The sequence below is a fragment of the Chelonus insularis genome, unplaced genomic scaffold (assembly GCF_013357705.1).
Source record: "Chelonus insularis isolate UGA/USDA-ARS -01 unplaced genomic scaffold, ASM1335770v1 contig_383_pilon, whole genome shotgun sequence".
NCBI classification, from domain to species: domain Eukaryota; kingdom Metazoa; phylum Arthropoda; class Insecta; order Hymenoptera; family Braconidae; genus Chelonus; species Chelonus insularis.
Genome location: NW_023276540.1, coordinates 382224 through 409586, shown reverse-complemented (window position 1 = coordinate 409586; position 27363 = coordinate 382224). Strand labels below are relative to the sequence as shown.

Sequence of the window (27363 nt, the reverse complement as noted above, 5' to 3'; positions counted from 1 at the left end):
AAGAAAAAAAAAATTATTTTTAAGTTAAAGAAAATTTTTAAAAATTCTTGAGAATGGAAATTTAATTACAAATATTTTTAGTAGTTTTAAAAAATTAAGAAGCGGTTTTAAAAATTTTATCATTATAATTGCAAAAGCAGCAACTTGAAATTCAAATGACGAATATTCTTGCTATTCAAAGAGTATCTTTTTTCACGAATATCAAGTAGTTCTTTCGAGCGAGCTATTAAAAATCAACAAAAATGAAAAAGAAGAAAAAAACTGTTATAACCGTCGGTGGGAGAAACTGACCCCTTGCGAGCAGATTTACTTCTTGCTCGTTGGTAGAGAAGTATAAGATTCAAACATCTCTTGACTTTTTTTTTTTACCTGACAAATCTCCTTCAACCTTCAAGGAGTTCACTTGAACTTTTTTTCCATTTTTTAAGTTTCTTTCTTTAAAATTAAGTGGCAATTTATTCATTAATTTTTTACATAAATCAACTGCAAAATGCAGAGTTTCATCCAGTTATTTAGCAGTTATTTTAAAAAAGTTTATCTCAACGTAGCAGTCTTCATCACAATGATTTTTTGCGCATGGAAGTTTGAATATATCAGTTTATCAACCATATCACTCTTGCTTGTAGTTGGTGAGTAGAAAATTATCAATTACTCCAGTTCAAAAGTTTCAAATGCTTTTACTTTATCAAATCCTCTTTCTGGATCATTGCAGTTCAATGATTTTTATCAAAATCACTTCATTATCTAAAGCTAAAGAGGAAAAACAAATACAATTTACAAATAATAATTAAGAAAAAATAAATACAACTAAAAGATTATATTACATTTTATAGAATTTGTCTGGTTTTATTTCTTCAAAAATCCTCGAAGAGAACTGAAAAATAAGGACAGCATAATAGTGACAGGTTGTGATACAGGATTAGGATACAGCCTGGCTCTTCATTGTTCAAACCACCTGAATATTTCGGTGATCGCAGCAGTCCACAACATCGATAGCCTAGGCTCGAAGAACCTTTCCAAAGCTGGAATAACTGTATATCCTCTTGAAATAACTGACAGTACGAGTGTTAAAGCGTTCGTACAATTAGCAGCAGACTACCTGAAGAGAGAAAACCTTGGTAAGTATGTGGACTACTACCTAGGAGTTATTAATGAATTTTAACTCAAGATTAAGCGAAGTAATTTTTTAAAATATATTTACAGCTCTTCGGGGAGTAGTTAATAATGTTGGAGCAATGATATTTGGAGAATTTGAGTGGCAAACAGAGGAGCAAATTCGTCATCAGATGGAAGTGAATCTTCTGGGAACGATGAGGTTGACAAAGGAAATGTTGCCAGTCCTTAGAGAGCAGTCAAGTAGACTGATTATTGTTACAAGTCACTGCTCTAGTGAACCTCTTCCTGGTGTTGCAATTTATAGTGCGACAAAAGCTGGATTATTTGCCTGGGCTACTTCCCTCAGGGTGGAGCTGAAAAAGTATGGAGTTGAAGTAGTGAGCTTTGTTCCAGGTAATATGTTGTTCTCAGTTCATCAGTATCATCATCTATTCAGTCGTCAACCCTATTTGTCTTACCTAAGAATAAAATATATGCTTTTTTATTATGCTCAAAGGAAAATAAAAAATTTGAACGTTAAAATAAAATTTTTCAGGATCATTCATCCGTGAAAGTAATTTACTATCACAGCAACGAAAACACTTTGAAGTCATGAAGCTGGCAATGACACAGGAAGCAAGATCCTTTTACTCTGATTACTTTGAAAGATATGCTGACTACCTGTCACCTTTATCTCGCAATGTATCTCCTCCTCAAAAGATAGAAAATCCTAGACTCTATGAGATCTTTGAGGATGCTCTGCTGGATCAATATCCTCAAGCAGTTTACAAGTATGTTTATCGTCTTGTGAATCATTTCATTTGAGAAACAACGTATCATTTTTACAATCTTTCTTCTTTATTCTATTTGTTTATTTTGTTTTGCAGATGCGAACCTTGGAGATATATGATTTACTTTTGCCTCTTTAAGATAACATCGATGCGAATAAGAGACTGGTTGGTTGAAAGATTCGTACAAATGCCAGCTTGGAAAGATACTAAAGATAAAAAAAAAAATAAAACATTATCCTAATGATATTTAAAAATGATATATATATATATATATATATATATATAATTTTGATAAAAACTAATGAATTTCAATCAAAGTCTGATAATGTAATGTTACGTAAATACTTTCTTAATTATAGCATAATAAAATTAATCTTTATAGATAAAAATAATCAACCATTTTTTTATTTTAAATAAAAACTCTATCCTATTACCTGTATGTTCATAGTTCCAGTAGAACAATTTAGTTTGTTTGAAGATCAATCGATTGTGGGCGTAGCAAAGTAGATGTCTCCACTATGTTTTCCTGCGGGGCTTTTCTTTAATCAATATTTCCATATAATCTCATCGGGTTCATAAAACGATTCCTTCATTAACAAATTTAATAAACGTGTTATTCCAAGTTTCATAAATTATGATTTATTTATTATTCCATGAACCCAAGAGTAATATCATCATTGATTTGAAACTGGAAACAACTTCTTTTAAGCAGACATACATTGATAAAAAATTTTTTTCAAATTTCTTATTAAAATTAAATGTTTTTTATATCAGACTAACTGATAAAAATTATCGCAAATATTTCAAGATGAACAATTGGACTCGGTAAAAAAAATAAATGACTGTAATCTGAAGAATTAATTCATTTTGTCCAGGTGTTTCTGATTAGATTGATCAGATATTAATTATGTTATCTTCGAATATAAAAAAGCCCATGCCATCATGTATGCACAGTTTTTAATTGCCATCATTAGGAAATATTAACCATGTTCGCACAAGGTATAACCAAAGAATTATTTATGTCTGAATTTTTTTTCAATCAATTTTAGCTCTTTAATTTATCATCTATCACTTTTTTAACCTATTACGTTTAATATTATTGATTAATTTCATTTTTTCCCTCCAGTGTTTGTCATCGCGGTGTTCTGCATCGCTGCTTCATATCAGTACACACCTTTCACTGAATGTGAACAAGGTCCCGCTCCTTCAGCACTAAGGGTTGAAGGATGTACCAACTCCCCATGTCGATTTGTACGTGGTAGTAATGTCAAAGCCCAGTGGGACTTTGACGTAGGTGAGTCATCAGCTTTGAACACGCAACCTGCAAGGAAATACTATTTTTACTCCACCCGATACTATATGATAACATAAAAATACACAATATATACTTTCACATTCTATATATACACATATATCTAAGCTTTTTATCTATTATTGTTATGCAATTTTATTTTTAATATTTTTGCATTAGTTGCTGATACTGACAACATGAAGCCTATTGTTAAAGCTAAAGTAGGAGGATTCGTTGTTGACTATCCTTACCCTGAGCAGGACGCCTGTCAATCATTGACTAGAGGCAAGTGTCCATTGAAACAGGGTGACTCTGTGACATACAACTTGAATATGCCTGTTCTTTCAAACTATCCCAAAGTATCTCTTCATTTAACATTTTCTCTCGTTGATAAGAATAATAATGTCCATGCTTGCTTTGGACTCAATGCTAAGGTGGTCGATTCCTTCTTGAGATCATGAAAAAATACAAGATTAATAATGTAATAGTTTTAGAATAAAATTTACAAGTTATAAATGAATAAATAAATTACGAAAAAGAAAATATTTAAATTTCACATATTGTGGTGATATAACTAATGTTTGATCTTTATTCGGGTGTGTATAAGTGTTTGTCTAGCCATTGAGCATTTTGAAATATCCAAATATTTGAAAAATAAAAAGTATGCTTGGAACATCTGCTATGTCTATCAATAAGAATATTTTTCCTAAAAGAATCGTTCAAAAATAATAGTATCGATTTGGCCTTATTTTTGATTATAATAAAAATAGTAGCAAGTCTTTTGATTGAAATATGATAAAATTACAATTAAATAAATATTTTATTGCATATTTGATTGATTATCATCCAAATGGATATCATAAAAAATATAATAAAATTCTTTACTCATATTAAATCCATTTTTAGGAGAAATTTTCCTATCGAAACTCTAATTTAGTCATGTACCTTTGAAATGGAATATTCATCAGATAAAATTAATTATAAAAAAATCTGATCTTTAGTTCAATTTAATTCAGAAGATGATTTATCTTAGTTTTTATTTAAAAGTTAAAATTATAATATAGAATAAAAAAATATTTGTTATATGATTTGTTAATGATAATACATTCAAGAACAATTGATCACAACTAATGAGTTAGGAAATAGATGGGGCATATTTCGAAATGAATGAAGATAACAAGTGATAAAATGAATTTCATAAACTTGAAAATTTTATCGCTTCTTTCGTCACTTGTGACTTTCACCAAGAATTTTAGTAAATTTAAACGAAATGTACAAATTGGTTGAGTCTAGAGTGGGTTCTTATCCTCTCTAGATTCTATATGTAAGTGAGGAAGAGTACGAGAGAATGAGAAAAAGAGAGAAGCAGGCATTGCGATCGATTCACACAGATGTGGGTCAGGCATACGCCCGAACCCCTCCAGGATTTGCTGGCATCCCGCCCCCTTAAAGTTACTCTTACCCCTTCGTATTTCACACACAAATAACATTATAATCCGCATAGAAGTGAACTTATATTAATATTCAAAAGTTTGTTGATAATGACGCTTAACTTTGCTTGTTTTTTTTTTGTTCAAACTTATATGTTTATTTAAAAATTTATAAAGAATAATTGGATCTGTACCGAAACTACTTCTGTCATAGAGTTGATAAATGTAGGAGTCAATTGAACGCTGGAGAAATTCCCGGAGCAGTCTTGGTATTTTTCTCAGATACTTTTATTGCTAGCAATAAATTTTCCTCCTTCAGCCCCTTGGGCTAGTCATACAAAACTTTGGAGAGTGATAAAATCGAAATGGGACCAAGTTTTTTTCATTGATTAGCATATTTATGTTGATGTCAATAATTAATCTCATCTGTAACAAAGAGCATCAGAATATTGATCAGAATTTTCCATATCTTTATCAAAATATCAAAAAAGTTACTCCAAGTCAAAATGTATCCATCAAATGAATGAATGACTTTTAAATAAATAAATCTAAAAAAAAAACATGTCTACTACATTAGCATTCAAGCACGTTTTTAATAAAACAGTAGAAGATGTTTGCGATTTAATAATCAAACGTGTCCGTGCCGTTGGCCTTTGTTTAATCACGAGTCAGAAATTCCACAATGAACCGCACCCGTTTGTAATGGACTGTCCTCTCTACATGACGCACATATAAAAGCATATGTACAATACATAGAATGTAAACTAACACATTCATAGAAGTTTAATTGTCTATCGTACATGCAATTAAGTGCTTAGTGCTGGTTTTAATAACAAAAGCGATTAACAATTTATTATTCAATTAATGATAAGTGCTTGATTTTTTAACACCTAGTAGTTGTTCTAAGGTAAAAATATTTTCATCTCCAATAAATACATTTATGAAACTTTATACGTCTGTCAATTCAATAGATTGTCACTCATATAATCATCGATTCATATCAATCAATAAACAATATAGATCAGAACAATCCACTGCACGTGCATAAACCGCAAAATTACATGAATCGCTTCTTCTTGGAAAAAATTATGATGTCAATCAGAAATGAATCATCTTTTCAATGTTGTTTAATTAACAAATTAATCAAGTATGTATAATTCCTGCATAAAAATTAATTTATCCATCACATCGTTATTTCATGGAATAAATTTCTGAAATAGAATTAAAAAAGATTTATTATTCCAATATTTGATAAAAAAAATAAGACAGATAAATAAAAACAAATAAAACTAACCTCCTCTTCTATGCAAATGTTTTAAACAATAAAAAGGAATTATTTATTGTATTTAAAACATATTATTTGATGACTCATAATTAGTAAATATTTGATATATCAGATCTAACGTCTCAATAAACATCAATCGATAATAAATACAATAAAATAGTTAATGATCGATTAGTAAAGTACACCAACGATAAATTTGAAATTTTACGTTGACAGTAGTCGAAAGAGTGGGGGGGCGGGTCTAGACAAATGAAGAATGTAGATGGCACAACCACACGCATGATGAAAGAGAGGGAAATGGCCCCATAGGTAATAAAAGACCGAACGAGACTGACAAAGCAGGTGCAAGTGAGTAAGAATAACGTGTCTACTTCGTGAAAGTATATTTTATGGTAACAACCAATGGCTTATACACGCTGTCGTACGTGGAGCTCGTCTATAAGATGACGTCATAGTCTCATTCGCGTGGTAGAGAACGAAGCGTGCGTATCGCGTGAGTTCGGTTCTTCTATTAATCGTGTTTGTATTTTATTTTGGTCATAGTGAATAGACTAAATAATAACAAAACAATAGTGAATTATTTACAAAGTGTATAGCACAGGTAATTGTAAAGTGAGTGAATACTTTGTGGGTCCTTTAATTGGTAATTTCATACCTAAGTTCTTGACACAGGTTACACGGGCGTGCATACAGGTAGTCACGACCGGCAGCCATCATTGTTGTCAAGATGGCGGGTAAGGGAGGTTTTAACGCTGAGGTAAGTTTATGGATTATAATAATGATTTTTCAATTGTCTATCAATCCTCAATGACGAAAGGGCTGGAATGTAGACGACATTTATTATTACCCATTTATTTCGGGTATAATGGAATCTCCAAACATACTTGAAACAATTTTAGGTTATTTTTACTGATGCGCTGAACAAAAACTGTCATTATTTAATCATTCGATTATTTATAACTATAAAAATATTTGTTAAAAGCTTTGAAATATTTTTAAAATTTCAATTACTGCTGCTTCTTTTTGGTAGAAATACAGCTTGTTGGGAATGAAATTAATTTCAATTTATTTGTTGAAATGTATGACAACCACGCCCTACAGCTTCATTTTTTTTTTTTTTGAGAACTTTTACGAATAAATTTATGAATTTGAATATAAATATCACGTCTAGATCATGCTAAGCTTATAGTGTTATGTAATTTCTTCGTCAGAGTGAAGTAAATGAAAAAATAGGTCAATAGAAAAACAAAGATAGAGAAGAGGGAAGAGTTCGATTCGTTTGATCGATCGAATGATATTTTCTCTTGTATGTAGTTTAATTGATTTTCCGTAGGCATAGAGACTCAGTTATCAGTAATATAACTTAGTATTATATCTCAGAATAGAATTTTAAAGCTCTATTTAAGAATTTCCTCAATACATTTAAACTACAGATGATGTTTGTATACTCCTATTTTAACATCGTTTCGAAATAACATTTTTATTCATAACTTACTTGGCGTTCAACTTTGAGTAAGTTTTTATATTATAGCAGCTCTTAAGATATGAGGAAAATATGTATAAATACATTTCTAAGGAACGTGACAATTTACATAAAATTATATAATTAAATATCACAGTAGAGCTAACTAAGCCAAACGTCAAAGGAATAACCACGTGGACTTATCGTACAAAATGTCATGATCGTGGATGTTTTTATTTGTTAGACAAGATAACTGTGAGATAAAAAGATAGGTATGTATTGACACATCGTGTGTAAAAGCTTAAAATTTGTTTACACAAATCATAGATTATTTTTGTCGTAAGCTGTGGAATTTTGTAATAAATTTTTCTATTTTTCTTTTTGTTTTTTTTTGTTTTTGTAGATGTTGTTGATTTTCACGAAGGTCACACTTCTTAAGTTGGTATGCAATGTTGACATACAGTTCACAGAAATGGCATTAAAAGGGCCTAATACTTATCGTGACGACCCTGGAATTATTATCAACAGTTGCGACATTTTGTTCCAAGATGGCAACACTGACATCGAATTGAAATGAATCGTTAAATATTACCACATATGATCATCATCATCGTCATCATGTATATTTGAAACTACTATGCTTGATATTTCTCGTGGTTCATCTCACCTTCGACGTTAATTTGAACGATACAGTTCACGCTTATTATCACTAAATTAGCCATTATGTCGTTATTTTAACGAGTCAATGTGTGTCAGGGAGTCGATACTTGGTCGCCAGTCTTCCTCTAGAGATTTCACTTCCTTTAGAATTGTTTTTTTTTTCTCTATTTTTCAACTAAATCTATTTTTGTGCTCCATAATCAATTGAGACATTTCTTATATTTTTTATTTTTCTTCTATAAGAAGAATAACATTAATCTAGTCTAATAATTTGAATCTTTATTTGTTTTTTGTTTGCTTTTAATTCAGATTTCAAATGATTATTTTCTACGTTGAACAAATGAATAAAATAATCTTTCTCATCAACTACTTCCATCAATTTTGATTGGAAAATTATTATATCAATTATTTATCAACTGATTCAATCTTAATGATCAACTTATCGTCGTTCTTTGTTCTTTGGAATTGAATTCTTGATAATTTTCTTTGCTTCCATGTCATGCTTAAATAATTATTTTTTTTTTCTTCTTCAACCACTTTATGATATTGTTTTCAATTAAACAACTTTATCGTGTAATTTTTATGATTTATTTATAAAAAATTAATATTTCTCTTATCAAATGACTTTATATTTAATGGCAAACTTCCTTGAGGAAATGAAGAAGTGAAATAGACGGAGGTAGACTGAGATAAAACATCCCACGCATTACGAAGAAGGGAACAAGCAAGTTGTTAGGAAGGAAACTGCCCTAAACTAATGATTAAAAATTTCACTAATTTGTATCAAAATCGCTTGTAGGCGTAGGATATGACGGTGTTTTTGCTGATGGCAATTATACATAAATTTGTTGGATTCTTAATTATTTATTAAATTGATTTTGATGATGTTTATACTTATGTTAATCTGGATAGTGGTCAAAGTAAGATATATAAAATTCCCACAAGATTATTTTCTCATGGGTAAACTGCAGTCGATTGGTCTAATATTATTCAAACTCGTGCCAACGTACCAAGGACATGTCTCTCGTCCTCGTTTGCTACTTATACTTGTGAATATTCGTTTCTTCCATATGTCAACGTAGTTGACACGCGATACTTATTATTATGTACCTTTTTGTGTCATTTCGCGCCTTTTAAAAATTTAATCATTATCTGTTATGAAATGATATGAATATTATTCTAATTGTTTATTAATTATTGATGATATTTTTTAAAATGTTTCAAAATATTAAATATAAAAGTATATGTTACTTTTTTGGTGATAGTCATTTTATTTAATTGAGTAATTATAAAAATGCTTTTAGGAAGAAAACCAAAATATGTACTTTAGTGATATCAGTTAAAATTGAGTAATGTTTTTATAAAATATTTATTAGAAAAAAAAAAATATTTTCTTCATATGAGAAGTTTAAATATAAAAATTTTTATTTGATATTTATTCAAACATTAAAATTTAAACGTAAACAATTTTATGTGCATTACACAAATATTTTTAAATTAAAATTAGAAAAAAAAAAACGTACATTTGAAATTAGAAATCATGATAATTTTGGAATTAAAGTATTATTGAGATAAGTTAAGTGTTGTTTGTATTTTATTTCGTAGAAAAAGAATCTTAGAGTAAATTTTACTTCATAATCCGTAAAATTGACCTTATTCAAAGTCGTTATTACTCGTAGTGTTGGGAAATAATGTCATGATTATAGTCAAAATATTTTCAAGTATTTACTAGTATTGAGATATTATTTATTTTTTATGTGAAGTTTAATCAATTTAAATCACAAGTAATTTTTATATCTACATTGTAAATTAATTCATACTGAATATATTAGCTTTATAATTTCAATGTTTATATAATTTACGTCTGATAAGTAATTATCACATCTCTATTTCATTCTTGTAGATTATTATTTTTTACTTACAATCTGTACTGTTATTTTAGAAATTTATTGGCTTCTAGTGTTCGGTTCTAGGAATGAATAATCCGTCTTTACTTATTTTTCTAGAATTTGTTATAATCCTTGAAATTCTAAAAATACTCTCAATACTTTAAATCCAGTTGATCTGATAAATTTAAGATTAATATTATTGGCATCGATAATAAAATTTACTGAAAATTTTAAATAAATCAAATTTTTAAGAAATAATTCTCGAGATATTAAAAGTTAATTTAAATCAAGATAATTTTTAATCTGAAATATTTTTATTTCATCTCAAGATTAAGAATATATAAAAAAAAAAATGAATTTTTCTTTATTTAAAATTCAAATTATTTTTATGTGTCAGATTAACTGCAAAAAATGATTATTCTTTCTTTACAATAAAGAAATTATACATTTATTACTCTGAAGATAAAACAAAATGAGGAGCTATTTTTTTTTCTTGTTAGTTAAAGTCAAATAAATTTTATTTAATACAAATAAAGTTTATAAATAAATATAAAAGTTTTATAAAATAAAATAAATGAATTTTAAGAATGTTAGAGAATAAAAAAGTGCATTGGTTGAGAATTTACTAATGCAACATGCACCGTTGGCAACTTGTTAAGTGATAACCACTAAAGTTAAATGACTAAACATATTATGCAAGTAAAATTGAAGCTAGAAAACCATCTGGCGCCAAAATAAATCGATTGTACGATAAATGAATAGACTGGTTATGCATGTAGAAAAGTAGAAGATCATGATTGTGATATTGGATGAGTAACTACTGAAGTAGAAAAATGTTTTCAAATTCTAGAATGTAATCGATCGTTTTATAGCTTGACGTTTAATAATCTATATATATATATATTTTTCGTTATTACAATATCGTTATTTCATTATTATTAATAACCCCATACATCATTTTGTTGAGGAAAACATTATTTTCTGTCATTATTAAATCTAATATTAAACATAATATACAACAATACTACTTATTATCTTTGAAAAAAAGCTCTTAGATTAACATTCATTTCTTTCAAGTTTATTTAAAGTTTATGAGTCTTAGATGAGAGACAATTTTGGAAAATTTCATTGGGAAGGGAGGTTGGATATGTGTTTTTTAGATCAAAGGGGATTTTACTAGGGTAATTAGATCCATAGATAGATGGTTAGGTTTGAAAGTAGACGGAGAGGAGAGTATTTCCTCTCTTTTATTTTTAAAGATGTTTTAGTTGGAATTTTTAAGAAATTTATTAACTAAAAATTTTAATTAATTTAAAAATGGTGCATTAATTGTAGTATTAAAGTAGAATTTTTTTAGAGAGTAATAAAGAGAGTATGTGTGCAAATTTTTATTATTCAGAAATAATAATTATTATTGTTTATTGAGTGTCAAAATTTGGCAAATTGCATTTTTTTTTTTGATAAATGTAAAAAATCACACTAAATTAATGTAATATTTGTAGAACAATGATTGCTTGTGTAATAGGTAGTTTTGAATTGTTATAAAATATTTAAATAATATTATGGCATGCCATAGAAATAATGTAATGAGGTCTATACATAGCCATATGTCACTATTACTGAGTTAATTAATTTTTACTTGATATAAAACTGTTTTTAAATTAAAGAATTAATTTGTCTGATAGTAGAGGGCAGTTTTCTACATTGATAAATGAATTAGTTTTAGTAAAAATAAATTTTTTTTTTTTTTGCAACTAAAACATTTTATCAGTCTGTCAAACTTAATTTCAAACTATTAAAAATGATGATGTAAAGTAGAAAAAAAATTTTTTTTTCTCTACACCATCAATCTAAAGATTATAAACATAATTAAACATTCATAATTAGATATAATGAGTAATAAAATTTTTTAATGAACAATAAAAATAAATATATAGATAATTTTATTAGAAACATTTAATTTCTTAATTCAAGCAATTACATAAGATTGTTTAATAAATGAATTAATATGGTTAAAAAAAATAATAAGTAATATGACACTGTTTTTATAAAATTAAAATAACCAAAAAAAAATTAAAAAAAAAAAGGTTGAAGCAAGAAAGGAGTAATGTCATGTGAAAATGACGGTTAGATTAGTTGGAAAGGATGCAGGACAATCAATTGCAGGAATGGAAAGAGCTCGATTGAGGAAAAAGGAGAAAGGGTTGAACATCTCCAGTATAATCGAAAGGGCACAGGGGTGAGTAAGGATCCTCGAGAGGGGGTTGTGATCGACGCAAGAGGAGAAGATGTAGATGTAGATGTGGTATGAGAGGGGATAAAGCCCCGCAGTGCGGCGGGATCGATAGGATCCCCTTCGCCTTCTCTTTTCCGCGTGTCCCCGAGTCACTTCAGCGCCACCTACATCGAATTTATTAAGTTATAGCGATTCCAGCGCACCTCTAGGACTTTTATTTCGTATAATGCTGCACTTGCAACATGAAATTTCAATTATCATTCGTTCTTTCTATTCCAATTATTCTTTGAAAATTGTTCTTTCGGTATCAAAAAAGCCACCGATTCGAATAATCGAATAAACTACTTTATGTTAAGGTTACTAGGTTAATTGAGCTGATATAGAAATAGCTTGATTGCAACAATAACAAAAAAAAATAAATAAAACTATCTTGGTCTATCTTGTAGAAAAATCATTTAATTGTATAAATATTTATATTTATTATTAAGAAAAGAAGAAAATGGCGGATAAAGAATTGAGTTGATTTTGTGTAAAAATTATTTATGGGGTTAAAATTGAATAAAGAAAAGAGTGACATGATTGTATGATTTGAGAGAGGACCACCAGTAGAGAAATGTCGAGTGGTTATTTGATAAATAAAGTAAAGAGGGAGGAAGAGATAAAGGAAGATGGAGAATGAGAAAGAAAAGAGAAGACTAATCGATTTGCATGATGTATTTTAACATATTATCTAGGAATTTGATTTTATTAAGTGTTTAATTATTGATAGTTATTGTATACATTAATCAAATCATTTCATTTTCATCTAAATCTATATTTAAATACATTTTTTATTACCTCATTTTAATCAATGATTAATTAGCAAATTTGTGAACATTCCTATAGTACTTGATAGTGTTATTGTTATTTATTAGTAATGTTGTACATCAGATTGAAGTGATAAGACAGAAATGCAGTTGAGTTAAAAAATACCCCCTAGGTGAGAGGAAAAATGTATGATAGTTAGGGGTGGGAGGGGGAAATTTTACGCGACCTTGCACTTTAAACTTTATTCACTGCGCCCACAAAAAGTTAGAAAGATTCTATTTTTATTTAATTTTTTATTAACATGATCGTTGTCCATTAGAGAAAATAGTGTTTGTCTAATTTATCAATACTTTAATTTAGCATTTTATTGAAGTAATAGATAATGATTATATTAAATGTTGATTTTATTTATTTAAATAAATAAAAAATATCTGACCTGATCTCAAGAATCAATTTCATTGAATTCTGTATCATATGACATCCTATCAACTTTACGGTCGAATAACTTGAAGTTTTAGTGTTGAAAGTGATACGCTAGTATACCACTGATCTAAGACTACTGAAAATTTCATAAAGGAAAGAGGGTGGAAATTTTTGAAAAATATTCCAACTGTTGGGAGCTTTTTTCTTCGTACTTTTATACTTGATATAAATATTTTTTATTTTTTCTCTTGTGGAGAAAGAAAAAAATTCCTTTCATCATGTTTCTATATATTTATATCATTTAGAAGGTCTAGATTTTCTTTTTTTTTCTAGTGATATTACACTGAATTCTTCTTCTGTTGGATTGTAAGAGGATAATGACAATATTATCAGTGTATGCTTTAATCTACCATTTTTCTTTTGTGGTGACAAATTTTTTTTAACTTTCCAATTTTGCAAATTCTAAATTTTGACATATTTTCACGTTTTTTTAAAGTCTCTAGAGTTGAATGATATATTTGGTTCCTTAAAATATTAAAAAAATAATTCATTAAAAAAATATATTGTCCTTAATTATGTTAAATTTAATTATCTAAATATTAATTTATTTCAGTGATTGGTAAAAAAAATTTTTTTCAATTAATCATGACTTAATTATTAAGAAATACTTATTCAGCAAATAAAAATTATCAATTATTCGATGAATTAATAATTATTAGAAATTATTATTATGATAAGAAATTAATTTCGAAGAAGAATATCAATTAATAATTGGAAATGAAATTATTAATTAATAAAGTATTTGTAATTTTATGAATTAAATTAAATCAAAATAATTTGTAATGTTTTAGATTACTTTATTGATTGATAATTTGATTTTTTAATCATTAATTAATATAGTAATTGATAATTGAATTTAATACGTTAAAAAAAACTGAAAAAAAGGCAAATTAGCTGATTTTTGCCATTTAATAACTTATTTTTTATTGCAAAAATTATGAAGTATTTTTCGAATATTTTATTGCTTTTAAGCTCAAAAGTTGAGGGGGTCAGTTTTTTCAGTAGGGTTGGACCTACTGTTTTTTATCTTCCCTCGGACGATTCTAAAAATGTTAATTAGCAATTAATTGTTAATAATTTTTTTTAACTTTAGTAATTAAGAAAGATTTGATTAAAAAAAATAAATAAAAATTATTTTTTCGTAAAAATAAAAGTCTTTTAAGCTTGTAAAAAAAAGGGGTATTTTATCAACCGCAGTACAAAATAGGAAAAAAAAAGGAACAAAAAGAAACAGGGAGAAATTTTGTAAGGATTCAATCAGTAGTATATACGTTGAAGAAAACCGATTTATTGTGTAAATAGAGTAGATGCAATTCTTGTGGTTGGGGTTAAGTAAATGTTGATATTTTAAGTATAATTAAATGATTATTTTAATTCTATTTATAATATTTTGATTCAACAATTATTTTAATTTTTTTATTGTTGGTATCAATCATAACTTTAATGACTTATAAAATATTACTTTGTTTTTATTTTTCTTTGTTCATATTTTTCCTATGATTGGAATACTTGAATGCGAAAATTTTATGCTCTGCAAGATGCAAATATTGAAGTATCTCTGTTGTTAGAGAAGATATTAAATATTAAAGTGATACAAAGTGTTCATAGTATTGTTTAAAAAATAAAACTGCTTATTATTAATATCATTAATAATTTATTTTCATGATTAATCTTTATATTTCAAATTTTCAAACTTTTATTTAAATAACACAGTGTTTTAATTCATTATTTATTCAAATTTAGAGTCCATTCCTTTATTAATATCATGTAAACATTATTCTTATAAAAATAATACTCATTGAGTTTTATTAAAAATTAATTACATATTTTATTGCTTTCAAGCTCAAAAGTTGGGGGGGGTCAGTTTTTTCAGTAGGGTTGGACCTACTGTTTTTTATCTTCCCTCGGACGATTCCAAAAATGTTATCTTCACGATTTAAGAGAAAAGATGTTGAGCTTCCGTATGAGTCATCTCCAAAACACTTCCATTGTCGTTATACACATTGTCGAGATCACGTCGTGTTGCAGAGCCGTGTGCTTACATAGATTGATCATAATGTGTCTCTTCCTCCGACGCATATACAGTCACGGTCACCACGCGTTCACGTTCTGGAGTAACTTATTTAGATTAGTTCAGTTCAAGTCATCTAGAAATTTTTCTAGAACAATTTACATAAATCTTCTCATCATTTTTAGTTTAAAAGGCCATCAATATGTCTAGCCTATTACACTCTTGAAGTTTATAACAACCTTGATTTGAGTTGTAAATTATAGTTGAGATTTTTTTAATGAATTTATTTTTGGTATAATATTGTTTAGGATGTTGTTATCAGAGACTCGATATAATACTGTTAATTATCTTTATATTAGTTTAATAGACGTATTAAATCTTGAGATTGATAATTAGAAGCTGAGGATAAATGTGTGTATGGATGTATGTAAATAAATTATTAGTGTTGATAAATGTTTATGAGCATTCGAGGCCTTGGGATTTAGAGCAATTTTTTTTATTATTTATGGAGGCAATCATTGGAAGATGTATTATCTAAATGAATCCTTACAGTGATTGAAGTTTTGTTGAATAAATTTTAGTTAATGATTGTAAAATGATTTGTTGATGTTTGATTTTAATTCATTGATTTTATTAACAAATATTAATCATATTAAATTGAACAATAAATTTTTCGGTTTTTATTATTTTTTTTTTAACATAAAAAAGCTTTATAATATTGACATAATTATTTAAATAATAAAAAAAGGCGTATTTTGACAACAATTTGTTAAACAATAAATGGTAGTGATTTTTATTAAATTAAAATTTATTATTTAATTAAATATACTAGTTATTAGATCAAATTTAATTGTATTTTATTAATATTTTTCATTTGTTGACAATTTATTTATTGATCAAATTTAATAATAATTTTATTAATAAATTAAATTTCACAGCAATTTTGTTTATTAAGCTTATTATTAAATTTTGAATAATTCCTTCCATAAGTGTAGATAAATTTATTCAATAATAACAAATTTATTTAATCTAGCTGTTTATTAAAATTAATTTAGAGGTGATATTTTATTAAAGTTATTCTCAGAAAATTATTTCATCTCTTCTAAATCATTATAGTTTAATTTTTTTTTAAAACAATAGAATTAATAAAAAAAAACATCTTGTCTCTATTATTATTATTATTATTATTATTATTATTGGAAAACCTAATTATTTATTAAATTTTTAATAATAACATTATTTAAACAAAATCATTATTAACACATAAAGAATTGATTAAAGTCAATATTTACAATTGTCAATTATCAGATTTTTTTTTCTTAATAAATATCTTTCAATTTTTTTTATTAATAAATTACAATACAAATACAATAGTTGATAAATTTATATTCAATTTATTGTACCAAAATGTTTTGTTCTCTGGTCCAATTTTTTTTTTATCCATAAATATTGAGATGAAAACTTGTCAAAACAAAACAAATATTTATTTATTATCAACACAAAATTTAGAACAAAAAAAAAAGTAATAAAAATTTGTTGATTTAACTAAATAATTTTTCAGATGTTAATAAGTAAAGACAAACAATTTTTATTTTCCTACCAAAGAGTAGTTATTTTTTTTTCGAAAAAACTTGAATTAAACTTTCTGAGAATATTTTTTTCATTGACCTTCATTCATTTCAACACTCAAACTTTCAACAAAAACCAAGACATTTTATTACTTGATATTTCCTTAAAAGAAATATGAATAACATTTTTGTTACGTTTAGTGGATGCATTTCCCAAGCACAATGAGGAACAATTTAATGTTAGAGTGTCATAGAAGGGCAAGAGCTGACTGTTACTTATTGTAACAGAAGACAAGGGGGAAAAAAAAAAATTGAAAATGGAAAATTTACGAGTAGGATTATGTCAAAAATGGAAAGAAAGAAGTAGGTACTTCAGTAAATCCAGTTAAATCCAGACAACGAACAACTTTAGGTCAACCATCAGTGCAAGGGGAAACGGACCAGTATGATCCGGCCAAGTCTAGACGTTTCTTTTCCATTCTCGTCATCGATTCTTACCTTCTCTTTATGTCTTACGTCAAAAGTAAAATAGCTCAGTCGTTACTTTATACTATACACATTTCAAACGTCTTCAAGATACGACTGGGAATCATATCATAGCGAGACTGCTAGACGCCCGTTTTCCGGATCAATCTAGTGCTCAAGTCATGAATGAACGTACAAAACCAGATGAAACCAGTCAGATGAGGGTGTGTGAATCACTACTCAGACTCTTTGCTTCTCAATCTGTCTCTTTCACACTCTTATCGTGAGTTGTTTGCCATTCACTGTCTTGTTTACTCGTCACTTTGAGTTTTTAGTCTACAATTATATTACATTATCTCTAATCATTTTGTCTACATTTTGTTCCTCTAATTATTATTACCATCGATTTAAAGCTTCTTTATATCCTTATCTCTTTTGCTCTACTTACGATTAAGTATTTAAGAGATTTAATTACATGCTGATAAATATGATGACTCGGCTTTAATATTTTTTTTTTTTTCATTTAAATCGTTTGGTATATTTCTAATTGGAAAATTTTGAAATTTTATTCAATTATTTGTTTTTTTTTTGAAGTTGAACCAATTAATCTTGATGGCAAAATTTCTTAATTAATTTTCGTTGGAAAATATTTAAATAAAATTTTTTTTTTACAGTTTTTGAATTAAAAGTTTGAATGTTTAGATAATTACAAAAATTTAATATTTCAATTTAATGATGGTAGTTTGAGGTTTACTAGATAGCTTTAGGGGAGAGTAGGATAATATGACCATGTTAAGTAAATTCACCCTCTGTTTATCTTTTATTACTTTCATTCCCAAAAAAAAAAAGAAAAAAACAAAATTACTGTACCATAAAGAAAATGTTTTTTTAGAATTAAGAGTTAATTATTAAATTATCTTATTATTGAAATCTTTAAATAATTTACCTTGAAAAATAATTTGGCTCTGGAATATTAAGATGACACCATTTTCTTACCAAGGCAATATAAAATATGGCCATGTATGGACTTGATTATGTAATTTTATTGTAATATTTAATATTAATTTTTTAATATTTAATAACAATTCAGAACTATCCTATTACGACTTTATTAATATCACAGAATTACTCATTACAAAAAAAAATTTTATTTTTAATAATGTAAATTACAACAATCTGTTAACAATTAATAATAATGAGTAATTTTTATAAAAGTAATAATAAAAAATTTTAATAGATAATTAGAATAATTTTGTTCTCCATATGGAGTAATAAAAATATTTTATTTTATAAAAAAAAGATACAATTGATTATATAAATATATTTAATTATATTTCTATATTTATTTGATTATAAAAAATTTGACCAAATAATTATATTTTAATATATTCTCAACATAAAATATATAATATATTTTTCACCATATAGGTATTTTTAAAGGCATTTAAATAAATAGAATAAATAAAAAAAAAGAATAGAAAACTTAAAGATTATTATTATTATATTTTCTATTTTGAGGTTTATAAATAGAAGTAAAAAGTGAAGTAAAAGAAGAATTTTCATTCATAAAATGTACCCCAATGATAAAAACAGCTGTTCTAAAACTGCCTTTTATATCCTACTTTTTTTCTTTTATATTATAAAAATTATCTTCGATAGTTCAATTTTGTATTTCGATATACGTCGCATAAATGCTTTGTCTACTCTTTTCAATACTCCCTGCTAGACAAAGACGACTTTTATTGGAAAATGATCGAGTACTATTCCACAATAATAAAAAAAAAATAATAATAATCAACAACACATCACTTAGTGCACGTGACAGAAGTAAACCTTCTTATGTAACTTCTGTATTTACCTTTATTTTGATTAGTATCCATGATTTGAATTTACTTGGAAAATTATCTTGCTCTTGATCTATACTTAATTCATAATAATCTACTTCACATCAGATAAAATCAGATAAAGTTATGCTGAAAATGATAGTGAGAATTAAAAAAAGACAAATCTGCTAAAGTTTTTGATTAAAATAAAAATATGTAATAATCATAATGATAACAATTAAAGTATACTTAAATGAAACTTTGTCTGTTTATTCGGTATCAAAATTTAATTGTTTGCATGGCAACGAACCGTTAAGAATTTCCAAGTGTCACGTAAATAGAACTATTTTAACTTTACTGTAAAATAATAATATTTCGAATTTTTTTTTTTCTTTACTTTTAATTTTTGCATTTTAATTAAAATTAACCAAGTGTTCAAGTATTCTTTAGTACTTTTGGAAATTTTTTTTCAAACAAATTCATTTATTAATTTTCATTATTGTTTATATTAAATTGAAAAAAATAGAACAATAAAATTTAATTAATTTAGTCTGTCATGAGAATATTGAAGAATTATTTATTTTTTTTTAGATTATTTAATTCTTGTTTTGATTTCTTCATGTTTTTTTTTATTTCATCATTTATTATTCATCTCTACCATATTTAATACTTTAATGTCACGGTTCTAGATTTTTTTTTATATCATACAGTGGTTTTGTTATTGACGTCATTTGGTATTAGATGTTGTACTTCAGATGAATAAATAAATAAATTATAGATATCACTTAAATGTTTAGAAAATCAAGAATTATAATATTACTCAATTATTAGTGAAATCAATCACTTGCTTCATGCTTGATACAAAAAAATTATGTTCAATAAATTTTAATGATTATAATTATAAAGTAAAATTATTCATTACAAATATAATAAAATAAATAATAATAAAGGAATATTTTATTTACAATAGAAACTTATTTTTCATTATTATTATTATTATTATTAAAATAACTTTCACGTAGTTTTTGTGTTAGAAATTTATATTTAAGTATTATTATTATTAAAAGAAAAAAAATTAATAAAAAAAATGGCTTCCTTTGTAACTGTATAACATTCAAATACAACAGAGTTAAAATTTATTATTTAAATAAAAAATTCCACTACTTGTATATCTTTTTTTTATTATTATCTTTAATATTAAAATATTATAAATTTTTTTTAAAGTAATAAAAAAGTTTAAACCATGAAAAAATTCCTCTTCAAACTTTCTAGAAGAAATATTTTTTCATTCAATACTTTTTTATTTTTTATTACACATTATTGAGCAACATTTTATAACGATTAAGTATTGAGTAATATCTTCCTTTCTATGCCAAATAATATAACTCTAACTCTACAATAAATATCATATCGTAAATAATTTTTAATAATATTTATTAAATAATTAATGAAAAATAAGTATTTATGTTGAATTAAAATTAGAAAAGAGATTAGTAATAAAGGTGAAGTAATTAATGAAAATCAAATAAAAATGAGAATAAATGAAGGATTGGCGCCAAGCTCGACGTCATTCAGATATAATATGCGTGATCGTAAAAAACCTTTCCTCTTCTCTATTTTATCTTGACGTATACGTCTATAGATATCCACATCGTGTTGGTTATAATATTTTTAATACCATCCACGTCCTTATTGCCTTTTTCAAGTATCTTACGTAATCACCCTATTTACTGGCTTTTAATGAAGATTTGCACAGAAGATAGTATCTTAAATTTTTGGCAAATTGATAATTTTTTTCTCTCTCTCTCTTTCTTTTTTTGTTGTCGATAGTTTGCGTTATTTTATGTCAAAAAAATTGATCTTGAAAAAAAAAAAATAAATGTCTAAGTGGTATCATAGTAGGATAGGTATTATATTTATTAATAAAATGTTGGCAAAAATCTGACGACACTTGGTATATTTACTTGGCAAACGTAACCTTAATATGAATATTTCTAGTACTCGAGTGTATTAAAAAGGAACATGGAGTTGGAGTGAACAAAATAATAATAATTGTTTGTAAAAATAGTTCATGAATCTCTGTACTTCAAAAACACAAAATGATTAAAATTAGTTGTAATTTTTATTTTTAAATTATTGAAAAAAATTTTTTTAGATAATTTTATTGATATTATTTATTACAGGACTATAAGAGTTATGAATGAGATAAATAGACTGAAGATATTTTGTTTTTAACTCTTGGCAAATGTTCTAATCCTTTAAATAGAAATTTCAAATGACTTAAATAAATCGTTATTATTCTCACAGACAACTGAGCTATTGAAACTTGAAAAGGATGAAATAATAACAAAAGAAAAAAATAAAAATGCGTATGAGAATATTTATTAAAATCCATAATTTTATCATCTTGTAGTTTTTGTTTTTAAAAAATTACTCTTTTTATAAATAATATACAATTGTTTAATCACATGAAGTGATTTATTAAAATATTTTATCAATATTTATCAAATATAATCATAATCATAATAATTGAATAAATTGAAGCAATTTTTTAAAAGTCTCAAAACGTAAGAAAATAATAAAATGACGAATTTTAATTATTAATCTCATTACAATAACTTTTAAATTTAAAATTACTTTTCATAAAAAAATTAAGGATTTAAAATTTAAGATTAAATCAATTTTTACTTTTTTATTTAAAGTTTATATATAAAAAATGATTGTAATAGTAATAAGAGAATTACTAGGTACATTTATTGATATTTTAATTTGTTATAAAATTTTTAATTATTTTAATGGAGCAATATTACTCCAGTGAATATCGATTAATTCTGCTGAATTAAACCGATTATTTCATGATTAATAGGAGTTTAGGGATCTAGAGATTTTCAAGTGTAAAGATTCATTTGAATTAGATAATATTATTTATCAAGTAAATAAATCTTTTATTTTCTGATATTGAAAATTAATTGATGTTTCATACTTGAATGAAATTTTATAGAACTTGATAGAATGTAGGAATTACAACTAAATTAAAAGTATTGTAAATTGATAATAAATGTTTAAAATTCAGATTGATTGGGATAAATTGACTCTATATGAGCTTTTGATTATAATTAAAATCATTCGAATAAAATAATTTAAAATTCAGTTTATTTGTATATTTAATTTAAACTGCGGTCGCTAACGAATCAATATGAGTAGTGGATTAATTAACGAGAATTCAAAACCGTGTCAGAATTAACAGCACTGAATATATCGATGGTAACAAATGACACTTATTAAGAGTAATTATTAATTATAAAGAACGAATGAGGTTTAATTGAATATTCGTGCAGATCAATCAATATATTATTTAAAATACTGAATGAATAAGATTCTAAACAATTTTTTTTTTTATTAAAAATAAAAAAATTACAATCTGTTATTTATTAACAATAAGTAATTTTTTAATTTAAATTATCATGAATGATAGTTGAATATATATTTAAATATTATTTAATAATTTTTTTAACATTAAAAATTAAATTGTAAAATTGTGAATTAATTTAAAATATTAATATTGCTCTAATATATCGGATATTGAAATAACATTTAATAGCTTTGTAATTATTCTATGATTTATATTATTAATAATTATTAAAAAAAATTATCATAAGCGTTTTGCAGGGATTTATGGATAATTATCTTAGGGAATTACAAGTTGTAATGAATTTTGAAGAATGTGACATTTTTCTTTAACATTTATTCAAAACTACGATCATTTATCAATGTTCAGTTAATAACCTCATTGGATTGGCAGCTGTCTTTGATGTGGTAAAAGAAATAAAAAAATTCCTGTAAAATTACCCGACATTTTGAAGTGAATATAGGACACCACAAAAGTTGAAGAATAATTACTTTTCTTACGTGAGTAATTTTGAAGTTTATCTATACAGGTACATTAATGACATCATACACTATACGCTACACTAATTTTTTTTTTTTAGGTTATACATGCAATATCCCTATACTTTCCTATACCAAATTAAGACGCCATCTATGTTACATAGTGTATTAAAAAACTTGAAGTGTATTGAAATAAAATACTGTGATTTTCAGTGTACATACTAGACATCAAGAATGTCAACATAATAATACTCAACTCAATTTTATTTTTTAATAAGAACCATTTATTTTTTTTTAATTCAACAGTTAGAAAATATTGATGAATAATTATTCGTTATTTGTAGAAAGTTTGCAAAAAATTAAAATAAACTTGCAGAAGAAAAATAAATAAATAAATAAATATAAAGTTGAGTTTGAGTACGAAGAAAATGACATTGAAAATCAAGAACTGTGCAAGCACAGTTTATTTAATAGTCATAAATGTCAAGTAGAGTCGCGTGGACGAATCTCTTGCAATGACACATCATCATATAGGTGTAATCGCACGCAAGTGCATATGTCCCCGTAGGTTGGTAGTGAGGAATTGAAGGGTTAGATTGTGTACATAATATAAAGAGTAGAGCAATGTGCTGAGCTTTATGATGCACGCGAGATTGACGCAAGGCCATTATACCGGCAATATTGCGTAACCTGTGGCACCGTGTATCAAATTACCTACTCCTACTAGACAATTCGCGGATACTATATCACGAGGACATATTTTTTATTGAATTAATGACTTTTAAATCTCTGAAGATTCAATGCAAGATGGTTCTTTAACTTCTTCATTTATTCTTCCTACTTCCTATTTCACTTATAGCCATTGTAATAACTTTATTGCCACTGGTGGTCATAATTACATATTTGAGCTGATTCTATCTTTTATAGGTATTTATGTTTAAGAATTGTTTTACTTGTAGTAATTAATTTCACCTTATAAAGTGGATACTTTTTTATTGGAATGACGTTTTTTTTTTTTTTCATGTTTGCGTGCTATTTTTTATCACTGTTCTGTTTATTGGTGATGAAGAAGAGTTCTTTGCGAACTCAACTTGTTCATGTTGGTGAAATAATTGCTCAAGAGAATCGCTAGCAATTACTTTTTATTGTTTTTGAGTTAGAGGAGATGAAACGAGAAGGGATATTGGCTTTAAAGTTTCTCAAATTTGTATTAATCTTTTTGTTTAAAGATTTTTAAAATTTATATTTATTGCATAAAATAGAGAGAAATTAATTTTTTTAAAATCATTTTACTCAATATTATGAATTATTTATATGAATTTTGATAATGAAAAATATTTTATTGATTTAAATTTATGAATATTTATAGAAATAATCATTTTTAGTCAACATTCATAGTCAAGAAAAATAAATTACTTTGAAAAAGTTTCAATTTTTTTTAACAATCATGTCATAATTTTCTATCACTTCATTATTTAATGGCTAAAATGCGAAAAAAAATCAATACAAAACATTCTTTTTATTTTATTTCTGTATTTATTGAAATTATTGGGGATGTGAAGTAGACCAGTAAACGGATGAATCATAAAAATTATGAAAAGGAGAGAAATTATGATGTACTCTAATATTTTTTGATCTTTAAAGTAAGATTTTATAATTGAATCATTATGATTATTAATTTTTTATCAATTTGTAATTTAAAAATTTTATTATTTAATATTAAATTATCCTAAAATTTCTAATTTTATATTACTTTCCAATTTATATTTTTCATTCATTAACTAAAATTTTCCGAATAATTTCCAATTTTATTCAATAATATTGCTAAAAAAAAAATATTTCTGCTCATCAATAGTTTGATTAAATAGAACTCAAGTTTTGTAAATTCACAAATGCGAATGAAATCTTAGGGCCTGTTAAATTATTTATAAACATTAGGAATGATAAAAAAAACTCCCCCTGAATATCGCCAACCTCCCCTATCAATTTTTTTACCTCGTTATTTATCAGATAAAAATCGATTTATTTGACTTTAAAGACTTGGACTTGGCTAGACCATTTTTTAAAAAAATAAATAGACAAATTACAAAAAAAAGTCTCTTTACCGCAATTTTCCTGAAAAATACGGAAATATATCGGTTAAAAAATTGCACCAAAAATACGGTAAAAATCCAGTAGAAAGATGTTACCAATAATTTACCGTAATTTTACTGGAAATATTTATTGATAAATTGCTTTTATTTTTTGCTATCAATGCCATTATTAATTGGCTAAACAATAATAAAGATATTTTTAAGTAATAAATTTGTCAATTAATGCCAATTGTTTATGGATCCACCCCTGGTATCATTTTGACGATATTTTTCGATAAACGATTCGCAATGGAAATAAAATAAAAAATATTAAACAGAAATATTAGATGATTGAAACAAAGCAAAATAAAAGAATAGAAATTTTTACGAGATATAATCGTTTTATTGCTATAGGGTTTTTTTAACGACATTTATCTAATCTTGAACTGATCAACGCCATAAAAACATCCACTATTTTGTATAGGGGAAACTCCGGTAATATCTTCCGACCTACCACTTTTCTAAGGGGAAATACATAACGGATTTAATAGAAAAAAAATATGCTCATCAATCAACCTTCAACTGTTTTTATTTTTTTTTTTTTATACACAAAAATTTTTATTTAATATTTTTTATGTTTTCAACGTAAATACATTGTAAAGTAGTATTTAAATTTGCTAAATTAATTAACGAGTTTAACTGTGACTACTAAATAAGTCATAATGGGATTAATTATTGAGGTAATTGGATTATGGTAATTGTCTATTCTTTTTTTTTAAATGATAATGATTATTATTATTATTATTATTATTGAGTTAAAAAAAATTTTTTTTTATTTAAAAATAAAGTAACTATAGTTGAAAAGAGGATATTAATAGAGTTATAATAAAAAATATCTTAGATTTATTTTTTATTTTTTTTTTATCGCACAGTAGATCATTAATAAACGTTAATGGAAATCAATTTGTCGAGAATTTATCTCTCGTTAGCACTCAAGACTTCTTTTAATTACTTTTAAGTCATTTCGAGATCGACGGTTTTGTTAAAATACAGTCACAGTCAAAAGTAAAGTAATAAAAAAATTCTTTTAATGAAACAATTTAATATAAATAGAAGTTAATTGTCTACTTTTTAATTAGTCAAAGTATCTTTTTTTTTTATGAAAAATCAAATTAGCAATTAATTGTTAATAAATTTTTTTTAACTTTAGTAATTAAGAAAGATTTGATTAAAAAAAGAAATAAAAATTATTTTTTAGTAAAAATAAGAGTCTTTTAAGCTTGTAAAAAAAAGGGGTATTTTATCAACCGCAGTACAAAATAGGAAAAAAAAAGGAACAAAAAGAAACAGGGAGAAATTTTGTAAGGATTCAATCAGTAGTATATACGTTGAAGAAAACCGATTTATTGTGTAAATAGAGTAGATGCAATTCTTGTGGTTGGGGTTAAGTAAATGTTGATATTTTAAGTATAATTAAATGATTATTTTAATTCTATTTATAATATTTTGATTCAACAATTATTTTAATTTTTTTATTGTTGGTAGCAATCATAACTTTAATGACTTATAAAATATTACTTTGTTTTTATTTTTCTTTGTTCATATTTTTCCTATGATTGGAATACTTGAATGCGAAAATTTTATGCTCTGCAAGATGCAAATATTGAAGTATCTCTGTTGTTAGAGAAGATATTAAATATTAAAGTGATACAAAGTGTTCATAGTATTGTTTAAAAAATAAAACTGCTTATTATTAATATCATTAATAATTTATTTTCATGATTAATCTTTATATTTCAAATTTTCAAACTTTTATTTAAATAACACAGTGTTATAATTCATTATTTATTCAAATTTAGAGTTCATTCCTTTATTAATATCATGTAAACATTATTCTTATAAAAATAATACTCATTGAGTTTTATTAAAAATTAATTAAATAAAGGTACCATTTTCTATTTGTTACTGTAAATAAAAGAAACATCTAATAAATTTTTTTGTCTGTAACAAATATTTACTTTTCACTACTTGACAGAAAATGTGAGTTCAATGTTAAAGTTCAGTTTTTTTCAGAAGAATTATCTCATTAGATAACTCTAGAAATAAA

General features: G+C 25.6%; 3 protein-coding genes across 9 annotated transcripts in view; all 3 read left to right on the top strand.

The window, feature by feature from the left end:
* Positions 1-289: 289 nt before the first annotated feature.
* LOC118067415 (SDR family oxidoreductase shroud) lies at positions 290-2106 on the top strand (the record flags this gene model as incomplete). The annotated part of the gene is made up of 5 exons (XM_035084118.1): positions 290-629; positions 834-1118; positions 1204-1509; positions 1652-1886; positions 1983-2106. Coding segments are annotated over exons 1-5 (1089 nt in total), but the record flags the coding sequence as incomplete, so codon positions are not given.
* A 728-nt stretch (positions 2107-2834) lies between these two features.
* Positions 2835-3855, top strand: LOC118067417 (NPC intracellular cholesterol transporter 2 homolog a-like). The gene is made up of 3 exons (XM_035084120.1): positions 2835-2885; positions 3013-3180; positions 3358-3855. Exons 1-3 carry the CDS (start codon positions 2873-2875, stop codon positions 3636-3638), a joined length of 462 nt encoding a protein of 153 aa, XP_034940011.1. The 5' UTR covers positions 2835-2872; the 3' UTR covers positions 3639-3855.
* A 2350-nt stretch (positions 3856-6205) lies between these two features.
* Positions 6206-27363, top strand: part of Atpalpha (sodium/potassium-transporting ATPase subunit alpha) — a 48326-nt gene continuing 27168 nt past the window's right edge. Inside the window, exons 1-2 of one of the 7 annotated variants that reach the window (XM_035084090.1) lie at positions 6206-6493; positions 6565-6649. In XM_035084090.1, the coding sequence (XP_034939981.1) occupies positions 6620-6649 (30 nt within the window). In that variant the 5' untranslated portion in view covers positions 6206-6493; positions 6565-6619. Of the gene's footprint in view, positions 6650-27363 lie in introns of all 7 variants that reach the window. The other 6 variants (XM_035084093.1, XM_035084092.1, XM_035084091.1 and 3 more) reach the window with 6 other exon arrangements.